Source organism: Enoplosus armatus, chromosome 15 (assembly GCF_043641665.1).
Source record: "Enoplosus armatus isolate fEnoArm2 chromosome 15, fEnoArm2.hap1, whole genome shotgun sequence".
NCBI lineage: Eukaryota > Metazoa > Chordata > Actinopteri > Centrarchiformes > Enoplosidae > Enoplosus > Enoplosus armatus.
The window spans coordinates 23,109,824-23,128,342 of NC_092194.1; the positions used below are offsets into that span (position 1 = coordinate 23,109,824).

At 45.1% G+C, this 18,519-nt stretch overlaps 1 protein-coding gene across 1 annotated transcript in view; it reads left to right on the forward strand.

Annotated features, from left to right (window-relative positions):
- The window catches only part of tecpr2 (tectonin beta-propeller repeat containing 2), a 38,183-nt gene that overhangs the window by 17,252 nt on the left and 2,412 nt on the right, over positions 1–18,519 (forward strand). Inside the window, exons 8-24 of the mRNA XM_070920493.1 lie at positions 1,340–1,493; positions 1,774–1,926; positions 2,577–2,709; positions 3,902–4,125; positions 4,245–4,467; positions 4,575–4,833; positions 4,936–5,179; positions 10,288–10,527; positions 10,748–10,815; positions 10,982–11,097; positions 11,405–11,578; positions 14,654–14,834; positions 16,139–16,280; positions 16,364–16,589; positions 16,675–16,764; positions 17,261–17,358; positions 17,467–17,602. Of these exons, the coding sequence (XP_070776594.1) occupies positions 1,340–1,493; positions 1,774–1,926; positions 2,577–2,709; positions 3,902–4,125; positions 4,245–4,467; positions 4,575–4,833; positions 4,936–5,179; positions 10,288–10,527; positions 10,748–10,815; positions 10,982–11,097; positions 11,405–11,578; positions 14,654–14,834; positions 16,139–16,280; positions 16,364–16,589; positions 16,675–16,764; positions 17,261–17,358; positions 17,467–17,602 (2,861 nt within the window). The remainder of the gene's footprint in view (positions 1–1,339; positions 1,494–1,773; positions 1,927–2,576; positions 2,710–3,901; positions 4,126–4,244; positions 4,468–4,574; positions 4,834–4,935; positions 5,180–10,287; positions 10,528–10,747; positions 10,816–10,981; positions 11,098–11,404; positions 11,579–14,653; positions 14,835–16,138; positions 16,281–16,363; positions 16,590–16,674; positions 16,765–17,260; positions 17,359–17,466; positions 17,603–18,519) is intronic.

Consider the following 18,519-nt stretch of genomic DNA (forward strand, 5'->3'; position numbering starts at 1 on the left):
GTGGCCTGAGGGCCCGACATCCTCTAGTGGGTCATTGTGGGACATCCCCTGTGCTCACTGCCCGGCACCGTGGAGCTCGATTGGCATTTGCCATAGAACACCAGAATTGGCAGGTCCGCCACTGGTGCCCTGTGCTTTTCACAGATGAGAGCATGTTCACCCTGAGCACGTGACAGATGTGAAAGGGTCTGGAGAAGCCGTGGAGAACGTTATGCTGCCTGTAACATCGTTCAGCATGACCGGTTTGGTGGTGGCTCAGTGATGGTCTGGGGAGGCATATTCATGAAGGGACGCACAGACCTCTACAGGCTAGACAACAGCACCCTGACTGCCATTAGGTATTGGGATGAAATCCTTGGACCCATTGTCAGACCCTACGCTGGTGCAGTGGGTCCTGGGATCCTCCTGGTGCACGACAATGCCCGGCCTTTTGTGGCGAGAGGATGCAGGCAGTTCCTGGAGGATGAAGGAATTGATACCATTGACTGGTCCCCACGCTCGCCTGACCTAAATCCAATAGAACACCTCTGGGACATTATGTTTCGGTCCATCCGACGCCGCCAGGTTGCACCTCAGACTGTCCAGGAGCTCAGTGATGCTCTGGTCCACATCTGGGAGGAGATACCCCAGGACACCATCCGCCGTCTCATTGGGAGGTTGTCAGGCATGCTTACAAGCACGTGGGGGCAATACACAGTACTGAGTACCATTTTGAGTTGCTGCAATGGAATTTCAGCAAAATGAACTAGCCTGCCGCATTATTTTTTCACTTTGATTTTCGGGGTGTCTTTGAATTCAGCCCTCTGTAGGTTGATAATTTTCATTTCCATCAAACGATGTGGCATCCTTTCGTTCCTAACTACTAATTAGTAATTACACAGTCCATATCAGTATAGATATCCAGCATGATTTTTTTCCCATTGAGATCTGATGTGTTGTCAAAGTGTTCCTTTAATTTTTTTGAGCAGTGTAGTTTTACATGTTGACAATAGTTGTACATGTTTACAGTAGTTGTACACATATAAAGTAGTTGTACACATTGAAAGTAGTTGTACACGTTGACTGTAGTTGTACATGTTGACAGTAGTTGCACATGTTGACAGTAGTTGTATACGTTTAAAGTAGTTGTATACGTTTAAAGTAGTTTTACATGTTGACAGTAGTTTTACGTGTTGACAGTCGTCTTACATGAGTACATTCGTTTTACATGTTGATAGTAGTTGTACATGTTGACAGTAGTTTTATGTGAGTTTAGTAGCCGTATAAGTTGATGGTAGTTGTACATGGGGTTGTACATGGTAGTTTTTCATGTTGACAGTATTTCTTGTGTTGGTTGCAGCAGCGGCAGGTTCGGAGCTTGCTTCCTGCCAGGTCTCTGTAAACAGAGTGATCTTCAGGTGTTTGCTGCTCGACCTGGACTCAGACTGTGGAGGTCTGATATCAGAGGACAGGTCGAGGATACCCGACTGCTCAAACCACTTTTCAACACACAGGTACACTGGGAGCCCTGGGAACATACTGCTAACACATACTTTTAATACTGTTACTACTACAGCAGCTGTTAACAGATACTTCTGCTGGAGCCACGTGACACATACCTTCACTGGTACTACTGCTAATGTTACTGCTACTGTATCTATTTGTATTTGGTCAAAGACAGCTGTACTTAGTGTTTGATCTTGAAGACATTTTGCTGTTTCCACTCATCCAAGAAAAATTTGTTAATAACTCCATAAATAAAAATTTCTCTGTCTGTCTACCTGTCTGATTTAGATTCCTCAGTTTGAGTTGTTTCCTCGTCCTGGTCCAGTAGGAGCTTACCGTCCAGCAGACAGACAACTCGGTCTGCTCAGCTGTTTCCTCAAAGAGGGCTGGATCCTCAGCTGGAACGAGTACAGCATCTACGTCCTTGACTGTCTTAATGAGGTACTACAACTACTTATAGTACTGTGTTAATGGGTACAGCATCTACGCCTTCGACTGTCTTAACAAGGTACTACAACTACTACTAGTACTGTGTTAACAGGTACAGCATCTGCATCCTTGACTGTCTTAATGAGGTACTACAACTACTTATACTACTGGGTTCACAAGTACAGCATCTCCATGCTTGACTGTCTTAAATAAGTAGTACTGCTTATAGTACTGTGTTCACAAGAACAGCATCTAAATGCTTGACTGTCTTAAGTAAGTAGTACTACTTATAGTACTGTGTTAACAGGTACAGCATCGACGTCCTTGACTGTCTTAATGAGGTACTACAACTACTTATAGTACTTTGTTAACAAGTACAGCATCTTCATCAGCGTCTTGATGGTGAATGTGTGAATGTTGATTGAAAGGGGAGATTATTTTGTCTTCAGACCTAATTAAGTTGGACTCAATCAGGCCATCAGCCGATTCATAGTTCAGGCTGTTTATTCACCCGGGTGGTCAGACCAATAGGTCAAATCAGTAATTTCACATCTTTGATAAGATATGAATATTTACATTATGTGAATGTTGTGTGAATATTGACACTGTGTCAATCTTTATGTTTTGTAATATCTGATCAGTTTAGTGTTTGATGTTTTAAGGTGATAATTGGAGCCTTGGAGAGCAGTGGAGACATTGTGTCAGTGTCTTGTTGTGACAACGAGATCTTCATCCTGAAAGGAGACAGAGACATCATCCGTCTCTCCAACAACCCAGAGGGACTGGCCTCCAACTGTGAGTACTACTATTACTACTAGTAATTACTACTACTAGTAATAGTACCACTACTACCATACTGCTACCCTAACCCTCCAGCTAAACATACCTCTGGTAATAGATAAATACTGTTACATCTCCAACAACGCAGAGGGACTGGCCTCCAACTGTAGGTAATAGTACTTATATTACAGCGAGTAGCCCATGACTTAAAATACCTCTGTTAATAGGTAAATACTAAAACAAATCCAACTACCCTGAAGTACTAGTACTACTACCACTGCCAAACACATCACTACAGATATTTTGAGTTCTGGTAGGGGCAGGTTCGGTTATTAGCAAGTGTTAAAGATAACTATTGATATTTATAAAGCTATTGATAAAAATAGGAAACAGGAATACAATTATTAAATGGAATTAGTAATTACGGGGAACCACCCTGATACAGTCTCAGAAAGGGGTGTTCACTTAAAAATGTCAATATTTAAAGACTATTTTACATTTATAGGGTGAACAGTGAAGGGTTGAATCTGAGCACTGACCGTCACAACTAGCTGACAGCACATATGCACAAATAATCACAGACAACTACTAATCCTTTAAAAGTACAACAGAGTTTATTCAAGTTTAGTTATACTGATCAACAATCAACAATACTTCAATCAATAAACTTGCTCATCTTTTGGCTGTTTGTGGAGACTACAAAACCTGCAACTGCAAATTTGTGTGATTTTTTATTTTATTTTAAATAAAAGCAGATGAGATCGCCTCTTACTTGAGATCGCTTCAGGTAGCGATTAATGACTGTTTAAGTCCATCTGTTGCTCAGGCAATCACTGGGCCGTTATGTCACTCTGTCAGTGGGTTTAACGGCAGTGCTGGGGTCCTTGTATGGCAGCTGGGAAAACAGCAAAAGGTCGATTTGATTGAAAGAGAGCAGGGCGTAAGAGTGAAGAAAACGTGTAATCCGTTTCTTCCTTCTGCAGGCAAGTGAGATCACTGGTTACATGCGATGCCGTTAAACCTGCTGACTGAGCGATGTAACGGCCCAGTCATCGTCTGAGCTCTAAGAATCTCCACCAGAAAAGCCAAAGAGCCAAAACATGAGCTCTCCAACTGACAGTAAAGACATTTAGTGACCGCTCATTAAAACTGATATCATATCCATGTTTTTCCAACATTTTTCAACCTGTCTGTCTCTATTCTTTAGTGTCGGAGCTCTCTGTCCGTCTGTCCTCACCTTTGTCCACATCCACCATCCTCCCACCAACCGGATCAGTGGAAACCGCTCAGCCAATCAGAACCATGGCTATCATCATAGAAGGTGGGAGGAGGGAGGAAGGAGGAGGAGGGGGGGGATGGGAGAGACATAGCGAGGAGGGAGAGAAAGACGAAGAGGAGGAAGAAGTAGAGGAAGCGGAGGAGCAGTTGGAGGTGATTGACAGCTGTCTACTATCCAAGGGGTCTCCCTGACTGGTTTAACTGGTTGACACATGTACTTACATACTGGTTAACTCACACTGTTATTGTCTATGTGATCTGTTTTTGTCCAGGTGATGGAGCAGCTCTGCCAGCGGCCCGGTTTGTTCACCAGCAGCTCTCGTAGCCGCAGTAGCTCTGTCACTTCCTGGGACAGTCTCCATGGAAACGCCTCGGTGTCCACATCCTGCGAGCTGAGCTCCAGACGCTACAGTGCCCCCCTGGGTCAGGGGGAGATGCAGCAGGAGCTGGTGGTGAAAGCCATCAGAGTGAAGAAGAAGAAGAGGAGACGACAAGGCAAGCAGACAGACAGACTGACAGACAGACAGACAGACAGACAGACAGACAAACAAATAATAGAGTCATGACTGACGGAGTGTTTGTGTCTCTGTGTCCGTCCTCAGACAGCAGCAGTGGGACCCGTCTCTCTGAGAGCAGCTGCTCAGAGTCCATGTTTGTAGTCCAGGATGGCAGCTGTAGTGACGGAGGAAGTGGAACTCCTCTGAGTGACCAAGCCTCCCTCATCGGTCTGGACCGTCAGAACCAGGACTCTCCAGAACAAAACCAGTATGGTGACCAGGGCTCACTAGAGGCTGTGGGTGGAGGCTTAGACAGAGGTGTAAAGGATGAAGAGGACATGGAGTCTTCCTCCAACCGGTCTAGGTTAGTAGCTGAAGACCAGCAGACTGAAACAGTATCGTTGTGTCTCATCCTTCTTTCCTGCTCTTACTGACCATCTGTCTCATGCTTGTTTTCTTGTCCCAGCATCCTCCTCCCTCCAGGCTCCCTGCTCCTCCAGGGTCTGGAGAACCAGCTGAACCCAGGAAAGGCCTCTGGTCCTGGTGCAGAGGCAGAGGTAGTCCCCCCAACTCCAGATGTGGATCTGCTACTGGAGTGCACCTTCTCCTACATGCACAACACTGAGGATGAACAGGAACAACAGCCAATGGAGGAGCAGGAGGACGAGTTTCTGAGCCCTCTGATTGGACCAGAGGAAGAGGAGGAGGAGGTGGGTTGATGCTGTTATAGGCACATTCAATTCAATTTTATTTGTGTAGCGCCAAATCACAACAAAAGTCATCTCATGACACTTTACAAATAGAGCAGGTCTAGACCGACTCTTTATAATGTTATTACAGAGACCCAACAGTTCCCACCATGAGCAAGCACTTTGGCGACAAGGAAGGAAGTTTTTCCTTGCCAGAACCAGACTCTAGATGGCCGGTCATCTGCTTTGACCGGTTGGGTTGGAGGGAGAGAGGGCGAGAGAGAGGGAGAGAGAGACAGAGATAGACAGACAAGCAGACAGGCAGAGATGTATGGCAGCACTAGCAGTAGGCGTAGCAGCTATAATTATAATAATAATGGAAATATGACTGATAATAGTAGTCACAGCTGTAATAATAGCTGAGATTAATAATAGCAATAACATCCTCGGTCTGTTGGAGCGCATTGTTTTGCCTTGTATTTGTAAATAGCGTTTTTTGTTTTGGTTTACGGAGCTCTTTCACCAGAGAAGAGCTCATGAACATCAGGGGAACAACTCCAGTGGATTTGTTTCCCGAATTTCTTGCACCCTCAGCTGTTTTGTGGGACATTCTGGTCAAAGGTGCTCTCACCTTTGCAGCTCTACGTCGACTTTGAGGGAAACGTGCCGGTGCACTCGTGCGTCTTCGCCAGCAAGGACAACGGACATCGCTACCCGGAATATTTCTCTCTAACATGCGCTCACTGGGAAATAAGATGGACGAACTCCAGCTGCTGATGAGGAGAAACAAGGACTTTTATTCATCTGCTGTTTTGTGCTTCACGGAGACATGGCTTGGGGAAAGAACTGCCGACGCAACGCTGCAGCTGGACGGATTCCAGCTACTCCGAGCAGACCGCGACGCACACCTCTCCGGCAAAACAAAGGGTGGAGGTATTTGTTTTTACATCAACAGTAGCTGGTGTAACTACGTGACAGTGATCCGACGGCATTGCTCTCCTTCCCTGGAAACCTTTTTCATTAACTGCAAACCCTACTACTCCCCCCGTGAGTTTGCTTCATTCATTCTGGTCGGTGTTAACATTCCACTGGAGGCCAACGTGCAGGACGCACCGCACGCACTCGCCGACCAGATACTGGAAACGGAGCGGACCAACCCGGACTCCTTAGTTATTGTCCTCGATGACTTTAACAAAGGTAACCTCAGTCATGAACTCCCCAAATACAAACAGTGTATTAAATGTCCCACCAGGGAGGGGAACACTCTGGATCACTGTTACACCACAGTCAGTAATGCTTTTCATGCCGTCACCCGCGCTGCACTGGGACACTCTGACCACGACATGGTCCACCTGATTCCTGCATACAGGCAGAAATTAAAACTTTCTAAGCCTGTTGCGAGAACATAGAAGAAGTGGACCGGTGAAGCTGCAGAGGACCTGAAGGCGTGTTTGGACTGTACTGACTGGGATGTTTTCAGGACTGCTACCAACAGTCTGGATGAGTACACAGAGGCTGTGACGTCCCCTCTGCAGTCAACCTGACAAACACGGCCAAAGTCTTGCACTGACCCCCCCCACACACACACACAAACACAAGTTATACGTTATATTAACGTACACCACCCTGTCCCCCCTGCGTGACATTAACGCACGCACCCCCTACTGGTCAATACTGGACACTTTTCGTGGACACTTTATTTTGGTCACTGCACTGTTTGTTATTTATCTTATCTTATTCTTTTACCTTTATATTTTTACATGCTTGTTGTCTGTCAGATTATATGTTATATATTAAAAAACAATGTAGCACCATCAGACCACGGCAAATTCCTTGTAATGTATGTTACTTGGCAATAAATAGTTTCTGATTCTGATTCTGATATATCAGCTTCTGTGAGGACTGCTGTGTACCATCTCGCACCAGGGTGAGTTACAACAATGACAAACACTGGTTCACAGCAAGACTGCGACAGTTGAGGTTGGAAAAGGAAGAGGCGTTTAAGAGTGGCAACAGAGCAGAGTTTAAGGAAGCCAAGTACAGGTTTAGCAAGGCGGTGAGGGAAGCTAAACGACTGTACTCGGATAGACTACAAAATCAGTTCTCCTCCAATGACTCTGCTTCTGTGTGGAGGGGGCTCAGGCAGATCACCAACTACAAGCCAAGAGCCCCCAACTCTGCTAACGAGCAACGCCTCACCAACTGCCTCAACAACTTCTACTGTCGCTTTGAAAGACAATGGGACAGTCCTGACACCATCCCCCACACCATCACCCAGCTCCAGCCCAACAGCCCCAACCCCCTCATCACACCTGGGGCTGAACACTCACACCCCCCCCCTCCAACATCGACACCTCTGTCTGTCCTCGAAAGAGATGTGAACAGGCTCTTCAAGAGACAAAACCCCTGGAAAGCTGCTGGACCAGACTCCATCTCTCCATCCTGCCTGAAGCGCTGCGCCAATCAGCTGTCTCCGTTGTTCCCAGACATCTTCAACACCTCACTGGAGACATGCCACGTGCCAGCCTGCTTCAAGGCCTCCACCATCATCCCCATCCCCCAACAAACAGGGCCCACAGGATTAAATGACTACAGACCCATCGCCCTGACCTCTGTGGTCATGAAATCATTTGAACGCCTGGTTGTGTTCCACCTCAAATCCATCACTGACCCTCTGCTGGACCCCCTGCAGTTTGCCTACAGAGCCAACAGGTCTGTAGACGACGCCGTCAACTTGGCCCTACACTTCATCCTCCAGCACCTGGACTCCGCAGCATCCTACGCCAGGATCCTGTTCGTGGACTTCAGCTCTGCCTTCAACACAATCGTCCCGGCTTTTCTTCAGGACAAGCTCTCCCAGCTTAAAGTGCCTGACCCCACCTGCAGGTGGATCACAGATTTCCTGTCTGACAGGAAGCAGCACGTGAAGCTGGGGAAACACATCTCAAACTCGCAGACGATCAGCACCGGCTCCCCTCAAGGCTGTGTTCTTTCTCCTCTCCTCTTCTCCCTGTACACCAACAGCTGCACCTCCAGTCACCAGTCCATCAAGCTCCTGAAGTTCGCGGACGACACTACCCTCATCGGACTCATCTCTGGTGAGGATGAGTCTGCCTACAGGTGGGAGATTGACCATCTGGTGACCTGGTGCAGCAACAACAACCTGGAGCTTAATGCTTCAAAGACCGTGGAGATGGTTGTAGACTTTAGGAAGAGCGCAGCCCCACCCGCCCCTATCACCCTGTGTGACTCTCCAGTGGACACTGTGGAGTCCTTCTGTTTCCTGGGCTCTATCATCAGCCAGGACCTCCGGTGGGAGCTGAACATCAGCTCCCTCATCAAGAAAGCACAACAGAGGATGTACTTCCTGAGGCAGCTGAGGAAGTTTAACCTCCCACAAACAATGCTGGTTCACTTCTACACTGCCATCATTGAGTCCATCCTCACCTCCTCCATCACTGTCTGGTACGCTGCTGCCTCCACCAAGGACAGGTGCAGACTGCAGCATATCATCCGCTCGGCAGAGAGGGTGATTGGCTGCAACCTCCCATCTCTTCAGGACCTGTACTCCTCCAGGACCCTGAGGAGAGCAGGGAAGATTGCTGCCGACCCCTCCCACCCCGGACACTATCTGTTTCACCCCCTCCCCTCTGGCAGGAGGCTGCGGTCCATCAGGACCAAAACCTCCCACCACAAAAACAGTTTCTTCCCCTCTGCAGTCACTGTTTGTTATTTATCTTATCTCATTCTTTTACCTTTATATTTTTACATGTTTGTTGTCAGCACCATCAGACCATGGCAAATTCCTTGTAATGTATGTTATGTATGTTAGCGCCGCCCAAGACGATTGTGATTGGTTTAGAAATAGAAATTAGAAATACAAACCAGCCAGAGCGTTTTTTTCCCCTATCCCAGAATGATGATGGGTTGAGCCAGACCTGTGTGTGGAGATGCAATGTGAGACTTGTACTAAAGGGGTACACTGAAAGGGATTTCTAACGGCAAATTTGATTTCTTTGTGAGGACACACCATTCAAACAAGTAAACTGGTCACTTTACCCTTGATAAAGTTTCCTGTATTTCTTTGACCTGTATTTCCTTCCTTCTTACCAAGACACTTTGATCCCTTTTCAACCAATAATCCACTTATCTCCTCCAGAACAACCTCTTAGACCTCCATCAATCTGGATTCAATGCAATCCTTGTAGTGGCAGGAGTGCTCAACACTGCTAGAGCAAGCTCGTAGTTCACTCGTTTCCCCGTCCACCTCAGGTACCTCAAGTATGTTATGTATGCCAGCAGTCTAGAGCCCAGAGGAGTTAACAAAATTATACAAACACGAGTTAATGATGAAAAGCAACCATTCCACTCACCAAGTAGAGCGCGTACCACATATCAAGGCTGAGCCCTTACCGCAGCGGATCAGGTTCAAGTCTCTCTCTCTCTCTCTCTCTCTCTCTCTCTCTCTCTCTCTCTCTCTCTCCTGTCTCTCTACTGTCCCATCAAATTATTTATATATAATAACCCTTTTAAATATATTAATATAAAGTAACCATTAGTCAGCTGATTGTTTAGCTATAAATATGTGCATTCATAACAAAAAGAACCGATAAGAGTACTGTTAAAGTACCGGATTGATAAGCAATAACGATAAGAGTAGTAATACCATTCAAATCTTTACAATACCCATCCCCAGACCTCAGCAGTGAGTCCCTAGACCTCTGCAGCTAGTCCTCAGACCTCTGCAGCTAGCGCAGAATGCTGCTGTCCATCTGGTGTTTAACTTTGTAAAGTTTTCCCACACAACTCTTCTTCATTCACACACATGCCACTTACATTAAGTTCAAGACTCTAGTGCTGGTCTATATGGCAGTGAAGGGAACTTCCTACCTACAATCCATGGTCAAACCCTGCACTCCTTGTCCACAGATGAACTCCGTTCATCTTGTTCAAGGCCCTTCTCTATTCCGGCTCCTCAGTGGTGGACTGAACTGGTTTGCACTTCCAGTGCTTGATGATCTTTAACTCTTGTTCCTATTGTGTTTGAATGCACTGGGTATACATGTAATGTTTTGGACTAAAGCGTCTGAATGTAATTAAATCTTTAATTCCTCTGTGTTTGTGTACAGGATGATGACCTGGTACCCTCTGCTGGTCTGGTGGACCAGATGTTTTACTCCACTGTGTCCAGTCTGGACAGAAAACCCAGTATGTCCAGTGATGAAGAGGGAGACATCTACTGTCACACTCTGCTCTCTGCTGGCAGCAGGGGGGACGTCCTCAACTGTCCGTCCAATGAGATGAAGAAGACAACAGACAGACATATGGAACAAGACGCTCAGGACAGAGACACACACAAACCTGACCAGGTGAGACAGACAAAAACCTACCCAGGTGAGACACACACACAATCCTGACCAGGTGAGACACACACACACACACACACACACACACACACACACACACACACACACACACACACACACACACACACACAATCCTGACCAGGTGAGACATACTCAAAGCTGTCCAGTTAAGTCTGTCAGCAGGTACTGCATAAATATTTTGTTTTGTCTTTTCTCTGTCTAGTTGGCAGAAAGCTGGATGGGATACTCAGGACCAGGATGTGGAATACTGAGCCTGCAGGTGACTGACAGGTGGGTGGTCAGCTGACTCTCAAGTGACTAAAGTATGACCTGTGTATTTCAGGTATGAGTGTGTGTGTATGTTAAAGAAGGACTGCGGCCAGGTGATTGACAGGTGTCTGACAGTTGAATGACAGGTATCTTTTGTGTGATCTGACAGATGACTTGTGTGTTTCAGGTATGTGTGGTGTCTGGACTTTAAAGGAGGACTGTTCTGCAGCACTCTGCCTGAAACTGGACTTAACTGGCAGCGCTTTGAAGACAACGTCCACCAGGTGGCGTTATCACCTTCAGGTGAGGTGCTGACATCACATCTGACAGATCCTCTGTTCATTTGTTGTTCAGTTTTCTAAACATGATTTTAATTTGTTTTACTTTGTTTTTCAAAAAGAAACTTAAAACTATCATCAGTTACAACATTTGGTTGAGCTCATGTTAAAGCAGGCAGGAGACTGTCAGGTGTACAGGTGTATGTAGCATTCGCTGTGTGCTAACTGTTGCTAACTCCCCCAGGTAATCTGCTGTGGAAGGTGGCGCAGACTGTCAGGTGTACAGGTGTATGTAGCGTTACCTGTATCCTAACTGTTGCTAACTCCATCAGGTAATCTGCTGTGGAAGGTGGAGCAGAAGAGCATGACAGCGTTTGCTTGTGCTAAAGTATCAGTTAAAGGTAAACGTCACTGGTACAAAGCTGTGGAGCAAACAGCCTTCGTGGCTCTGAGTGATGACTCCGCCTGGATCATCAGGACCAATGGAGACCTCTACCTGCAGACAGGTAACTAACTACTTGTCTGGATATCTGTCTCACATGTTCAGTAACAACAATCTGCTGGTGTGAAGAAACCTGTCAATAGGAAGCACAAATAAAACACAAAGCTACAGGTTTCTATAGACAGTGACGGTTGGTGGTATATTTATTTACTGTATATAAGTATATATACTGTATGTAAGAACAGGACTCATTTTGTTTGTCTGATGTTGCTGTTTGCTCCACTGATCATTGAAAACACAATAATTTTCATTGCGTGTTGCGCCTCCTGCAGCTGTAATGTTTCCCTGTGACCAGCAGGGGGCATCCTGCTGCTGTTTGAACCTACAGCTGAGGCTCAGTCCACATCCACTGTACTGTAGCTTGTCAGTTTTATTTTACTGGTCACATATGATATGGAAGTTTTGATTGTACTTTAATAGTTGTAACCCACAGAAGACTATGCACAAATGTGTACAATGATCCACAAATATTTCACTATCCACAAACATGTATTTTTTTATTTGTGTTGTGCAAAGTAATATACACAAAAATATGAAGCGATTTGCAAATATGCATAACTTATTCTGTAAACATGTATTTCAATTTCAGATAAAAACGTTATAGGTAAAGAAACAGGTTTTGCACATTTGTGACTTCCCTCCTATTTGTTTGCGGATTTTTGGCCAATTCGTACCACAGCAGATCCGAAAAAATCCACATATATGAGGTGTAGTTACCAGTCTATCCAGGATCCTCATCCGTACAACAGGAGACAACAAGAACAGCAGCCTGTCTTCAACCAGGAGGGGAAACTCAAAGTGGAGCATCTTTATTTACCGACTACCAAAGTCAAACATCAACTGAAACAGCTACATTCACATCTAGTGACCTCAACGGATGACTATACTGCTGGTGAAATCCCTTTTCCTATGGGCCGGCTTTAATACCTAAAATACACAGCATCATCTGGACATTGTGGCACAAATCATGCAATTACAAATAAATACACCAAAGAAATACCCAAGCAACCAGAAAACTGACTCTTGTTTGTGCTCTTTATGCACTCAATGATTTTTTCACACTTACTGTGCTACCAGCTGGTCCCAGGCAGGGGTGACTACTCTAAAAGCTTTATACACTCTTTACAATCTGTGAAAATTCTTGATAAAACAACCAAGGAGCTACCATCATTGTACCATCGTTCAAAAGTATAATTCATTGACCTTTGACAGTTTTCTTTGTTGTGCAGATATGATTCTGATGTATAAATTAAGTCATGATCTGAAAGCATCAAGACGAACCAATCAGGTGATCACTGATCACTTGTATGGTACTAACTGTTTTCCAACGTGGAAAATATGTAATGTATATTGTGTATGATGTTGTTTTAAATGTGATGTATCGTTTGTAAATGTTGCCAATTGTATTGCTTTTAATTGTTTGTATTGTACTGTATTGTTTTCTAATATCTTCCTGCCCAGGGCCCGCAGATGTAAATTAGCTCTATAGCTAATTCTGGCTAACGGTTGTGTTGTGCATGGCCCCTTTTGAAACTATTTACTTTTTTAAAAACTATAATATTTTATGCGAAATTAAAATACTTGTTTTCAGAGTAAGCGTACTTGCAAATCGCGCCCTACTTTTGTGGAAATGACTTCACACAACACAAATAAAAAAATACATGTTTGTGGATAGTGAAATATTTGTGGATCATTGTACACATTTGTGGATTGTCTTCTGTGGGTTACAACTATTAAAGTCAAATCAAAACTTAATCAGAAGCAGAAGTATTTTATGGATCCCCAGGGGAAAATTTCACAATAAATATATAAAATAAATAAATAATATGACACCAGCAGAACACACATTTCCATTCACACTACATGACTACAGAAGGATAATGTGTACAAATATGAGTTATATGTATGTTTTAATAATATATCAGTGTGACTAGTGTGTTATTAGTGTCAGCATAGTCAGTTCTCCTCTCTGTGTCTGTCTGCACAGGAAAAGGACAAACACATGCAGGATACTTAAAATACCATGACATACATTTATTAATAAGTGGAGGTGAACAGAGATTCCAGTTACCGACTGTCTAAAGCTGTGCAGATTTGTAAGGATCCATCGGAAAAGAAAATGCGACTTGGTGCTTGTTTCTGTGTGAATATGAGTTCACTGGTTTATGGAGATAAACAGCTGGTGGAGCAAATTCTCCAGTTGTTGCCATTAAACCATTGCAGAAGAAGAAGAGGACACAACAATTTGACATCATTAAAAGAGCGCCAGTCAAAGCTCAAACGATGGAGAACCATGTGGAGATCATGATGGAAATATTGGTGTGGTGAGAAAGGTTACTGCCTCCTCATCGCTCCACACAGATCTGATGTTTCCAGCTCTTCATGTATAGCAGCATTTATTCATCAAGTCTGTTTCTCTGGCACTTTGTCACATTTTGATTTTATCGATAAACCATTTTCCATCTCAGCTAAGTGTAAAAACTTTTTTGCAATATTTTGAGCCGTTTTTTCAAATTTTTAGCATTTCCACACTTTTTTTTGTTCAAATTGAAAATGAGAATGAAAATAGGTGAATGGAAACACACCTACTGATATATGTGAGCAGTTTGGTTTATTTTGTCTGCCCTAACCCTAACCCTATTTATGCAGAATCAGCAATAATGTGGAATCTGTACCAGACTGTGGTTGTTCGGAGACAGCTGATCCTGAAGGTGAATCTCTGATTCCCCAGTGGATCTCTGTTCCAGTTCAGCTGTGGTCCTGGTCTCTTGGTAGTGACTGAAAGATTGAGATGGTGGATCCAAGCACATTAAATGAGTTTCCTCTCCAGGGAGTCTGTCTCCACCCTAGAGACAGGACAAGGAGCTCAAAGGAGAACTGCTGCTCCTTCATGTTGAGAGGAGTAGCTGAGGTGGTTCACCATTTGATCAGGATCCTCCTGGAGACCCCCGGGGCAAACCAGAACATACTGGATTATATATATCATCAGGTCCCGGGGACACATTGGGATCCGGAGGCGGAGGATAAAGGACTTTGTGTGCTGTTGCCAAGGTAACCGTTTTCTCTGTGTGTTCGTCAGGTCTTAGTGTGGACCGGCCCTGTGCTCGCTCGGTGAAGGTGGACTCTCCTTGTGTGTTCAGCCAGGTGTGTGTGAGAGGAGGTGTGGTTTGGGCTTTGAGCGAACACAAAGCTTTATTCTACAGAGAAGGACTGAACAGCTACTGCAGCGAGGGAGAGGGCTGGAAATACGACACAGTCAGGTACTACTACTGTAATACTACTGTAATACTGCTGTACTACTGCAATAGACTACCAGCCAACACTGATATTTCACTTACCTTAAAGGGGACCTATGATGCTTTTTCATATATATATATAATGTTACAATGTCTGATATTCATATTAAACGTTGCCCTGTGAGTTTCCAATGTTTTTTTTACTTTGGTGTCAAGCTGATGTCAGATAGGCACAGATTTCTTTATATGGTCATCTGCTCCAGACACAGCAGTGACAGCAGGTCTGCGAAGAAGAGGGACGCCTTGTCCACTCGCTCAGTCTGTCTGAGTTATTCTACCGCTCTGCTCAAGACGACTCTTTACTACTCAGGTTGTTCAGTTTGTCTCACAGAAAGTGCTTTTTCTGTTGTGAAGGAAAGTTGGTTGCTAAGTAATTGCTAACTACTGCTAACTGTCGCTGCTGTTAGCTAGTTAGCTGTGCAGCTAGCGGTCCTCTCAGTCCTACATATATATATGTATATATACCTATATCTATGCTCTTAGCTAGCTGACTCTAACCATCTGACTCTCAGAGCCTGGGCTGGCAAACCTGTAAACCTGTGCTTGGGGTGTAAACACCAACACTCCCCCACTATCTGTTTTTGTACAGTAATCAGTGAGGCCTGGCCCCCAGAAACACTCCGCTCCCACGGCATCTATTGTTTTTTTCAACTTACTTCTTGTCTCATTTCTGTTCTGATAAAAATTCATCACATTCAGTCCTCCTATCTCTATTTTCCAAGCTAAGTTACTGTAGCTGTCATATGCTGTCGAGCACAGAGGCTCCAGGATGAAACAGTGCAGGCTGTGCTCTGGGCTCAGAGGCTTCTTCCTGCCCCTCTGTAGGCTTCAGGAACCTGGCCAATCAGAAGACAGTGTGCATTTAAGGAGGGGAGCCTTAAAGAGACAGGCCAGTAACACGGCCAGTATAAGATAAATAAGGACTTTTTTGAACTGTGAATCCTGCAAAGTTACTTTAGTGGAGTCCCAGAATAAAAATATAGAGCTGGAAATGAGCATACTAGCTCATCTTGAATGAAACACAATATCATTATAATTCTTTTGTGACCATGATAGTATTGTTAGTTCACACTTGTTAGCATTGTTAGTATTATTAGCTTGGTTAGCATACACCATTAAAATCAGTTTGACTTTTAACTCTGAGCTAGTTTAAAATGAGCTGAGAGGGGAGATGATCCACCTGACAGCTGAAGATTTATTGATAACTGATAAATACATTTTCTGATTGTGTTACAATGTGTGTGTTATTGTGTGTTACTGTGTCACAGTGAGGCTCAGGGTCTGGAGTTGATGTGTGTTGCCCTGGGAGATGGTGGTACAGCCTGGGCACTGGATGCCAGTGGCAGCCTGTGGTTTAGAACCGGCATCTGTTCATCCAGACCGCAGGGCGACGATGACCACTGGTGGCAGGTCTTTGTGTTTGGTATTTAATGTTTGTCCTAGTTTGATCTCTATTCAGTTGTGCAGCTCAACAGCCTGTCTGTCTCCATCAGATCAGTATTTCGGACTACGTGGTCTTCGATCAGGGCAGTCTGTTCCAGACGCTGCTGCAAGCCACCCATAGTGTTGCCACTGTAACCAGGGCGCCGGTGGAGCGGGTGGTGGCCTTCCTGTCACAGTACTCACAGTGCCAGCCAAGCCTGGTCAGCGCCAATGCCAGCGGAGTCTGGGTCGCCTCGGGACGGAACCAGCTGCACCTGGCCCGCGGCAGTCTTGTGGGTCAGTAGAGTCCAGTATAACAGCAGAATAGACTAGTACACTAGTTTTCAGTTTTTCAGCTGCTGTTTGTATTCGGTTCCTCCAGGAACTTTCTGGCAGAACGTTGTTCCAAGAGGAACTGTCTCAGCCACCAGGTGGACCTTTATCACGTCTTCAGCTGTGCCTCACAGAGAAGGTCACACACCTGTACCCTACACATACACACACACCTCTGAAACTAGTCCCCCGACCTCTGCAACTAGTCCACTGACTTTTGCAACTAGTCCCCAGACCTCTTATACTAATCCCCAGACCTCTGCAACTAGTGTACCGACCTCTGCAACTAGTCCCCTGACTTCTGCAACTAGTCCCCCGACTTCTGCAACTAGTACCCGACTTCTGCAACTAGTCCACGGACTTCTGCAACTAGTCCCCGGACCTCTACAACTAGTGTCCCGTCCTCTGCAACTAGTCCCCAGACCTCTGCAACTAGTCTCCCGACCTCTGCAACTAGTCCCCTCACTTCTGCAACTTGTCCCCAGACCTCTGCAACTAGTTCCCCGACTTCTGCAACTAGTCCTCAGACCTCTGGACAGCAGTGTCCTTGTCCGTCTTTTATATGTAACACTAAACACACTTAAACAGTAAACACACCTGATCATCATTCTACCTGTGTGTTACCTGTTTCTCAGGTACATTCCTGTGGTTGGCTCAGAGCAGGAAGGATCTGTTCTGTGTTTGGGACCAGGATGGAGAGCTCCGCCCCTCCTCTGTCCCTCTACCACCTGAGGTAAAAACATCTGTCACCTGTCTCTGAGTCTGATTCTACTGATCTTTAGTCACTCTGATGGTCCCTGTGTTCTGCTGATGTTCTACTATGTTCTATCTTTGTGCTCAGGTGGAGCTGACTCACCTGTCTACCTGTCGTGATGCTCTGTGGGGTTTGGACACTCATGGTCGAGTCAGTATTCGTACACTGTCTCCATCCTGTCCTGTTGGACTCCACTGGACCCCCCTGGACCTCAGCCAGCTCGGTATGTACCTCAGTCATACAGGTGGTCTCTATTGGCGTCATACAGGTGGTGACTGGGTGGAGTCATACAGGTTAGTGAATAATGTATTTCTTATATTTGTTAGGTTAGGTTTATTGAAGAAAAGACATCAGTAATAATGTTGAGTGTTTATGAAAATGATTAATAGCTATAGATGAAGCACAAGCACAAATGAATATATATTAGTATATAATTTACAGTATGTAGTGTTGTATATACAAAATTATGAAGCTGCCCTTTAATGTCTTTTATTTTGTAAAGGAGTCGTGGGGTCAGATTTTGGTGTGTGTGTGTGTGTGTGTGTGTGTGTGTGTGTGGGAGGGCATCATTCACTTCTGGTCAGTTTACAGTTTGACGCACACACACACACACTCAGCTGTGTATCTTCGTCACATTGACAGGTGGAGGTTGTGTAACAGGTTTGTAAATCAGAGGTCAACATGGAGACTGTGTGTGTGTGTGTGTGTGTGTGTGTGTGTGTGTGTGTGTGTGTGTGTGTGCGTCCGTCATGTTGTAACCTGACTAGTGGGTCAGATCTGTTTTTAGTTCCTCTACCCTTCTCACTATCAGAAACCACATGACTGTCTCTCTCTCTGTCTCTCTGTCTAAGTGTCTACTTAATAAACACAGAGTCTAAGTCTCTACTTAATGAGCATCAAGTCTAAGTCACTACTTAATAAACACTGAGTCCAAGTCTGTACTTAATATACACCAAGTCTAAGTCTCTACTTAATCAACACAGAGTCTAAGTCTAATCCTAGTAGCCTGAGGGTAGAAGCTCTTCCTGAGCCTCTCAGCACTGACTTGGTGTATCCGGTACCTTCTTTCAGACTGCAGCTGGGAGAAAAGGCCGTTATCCAGGTGATATTCCAGCTGCTCAAAGCATTTCACCACTACAG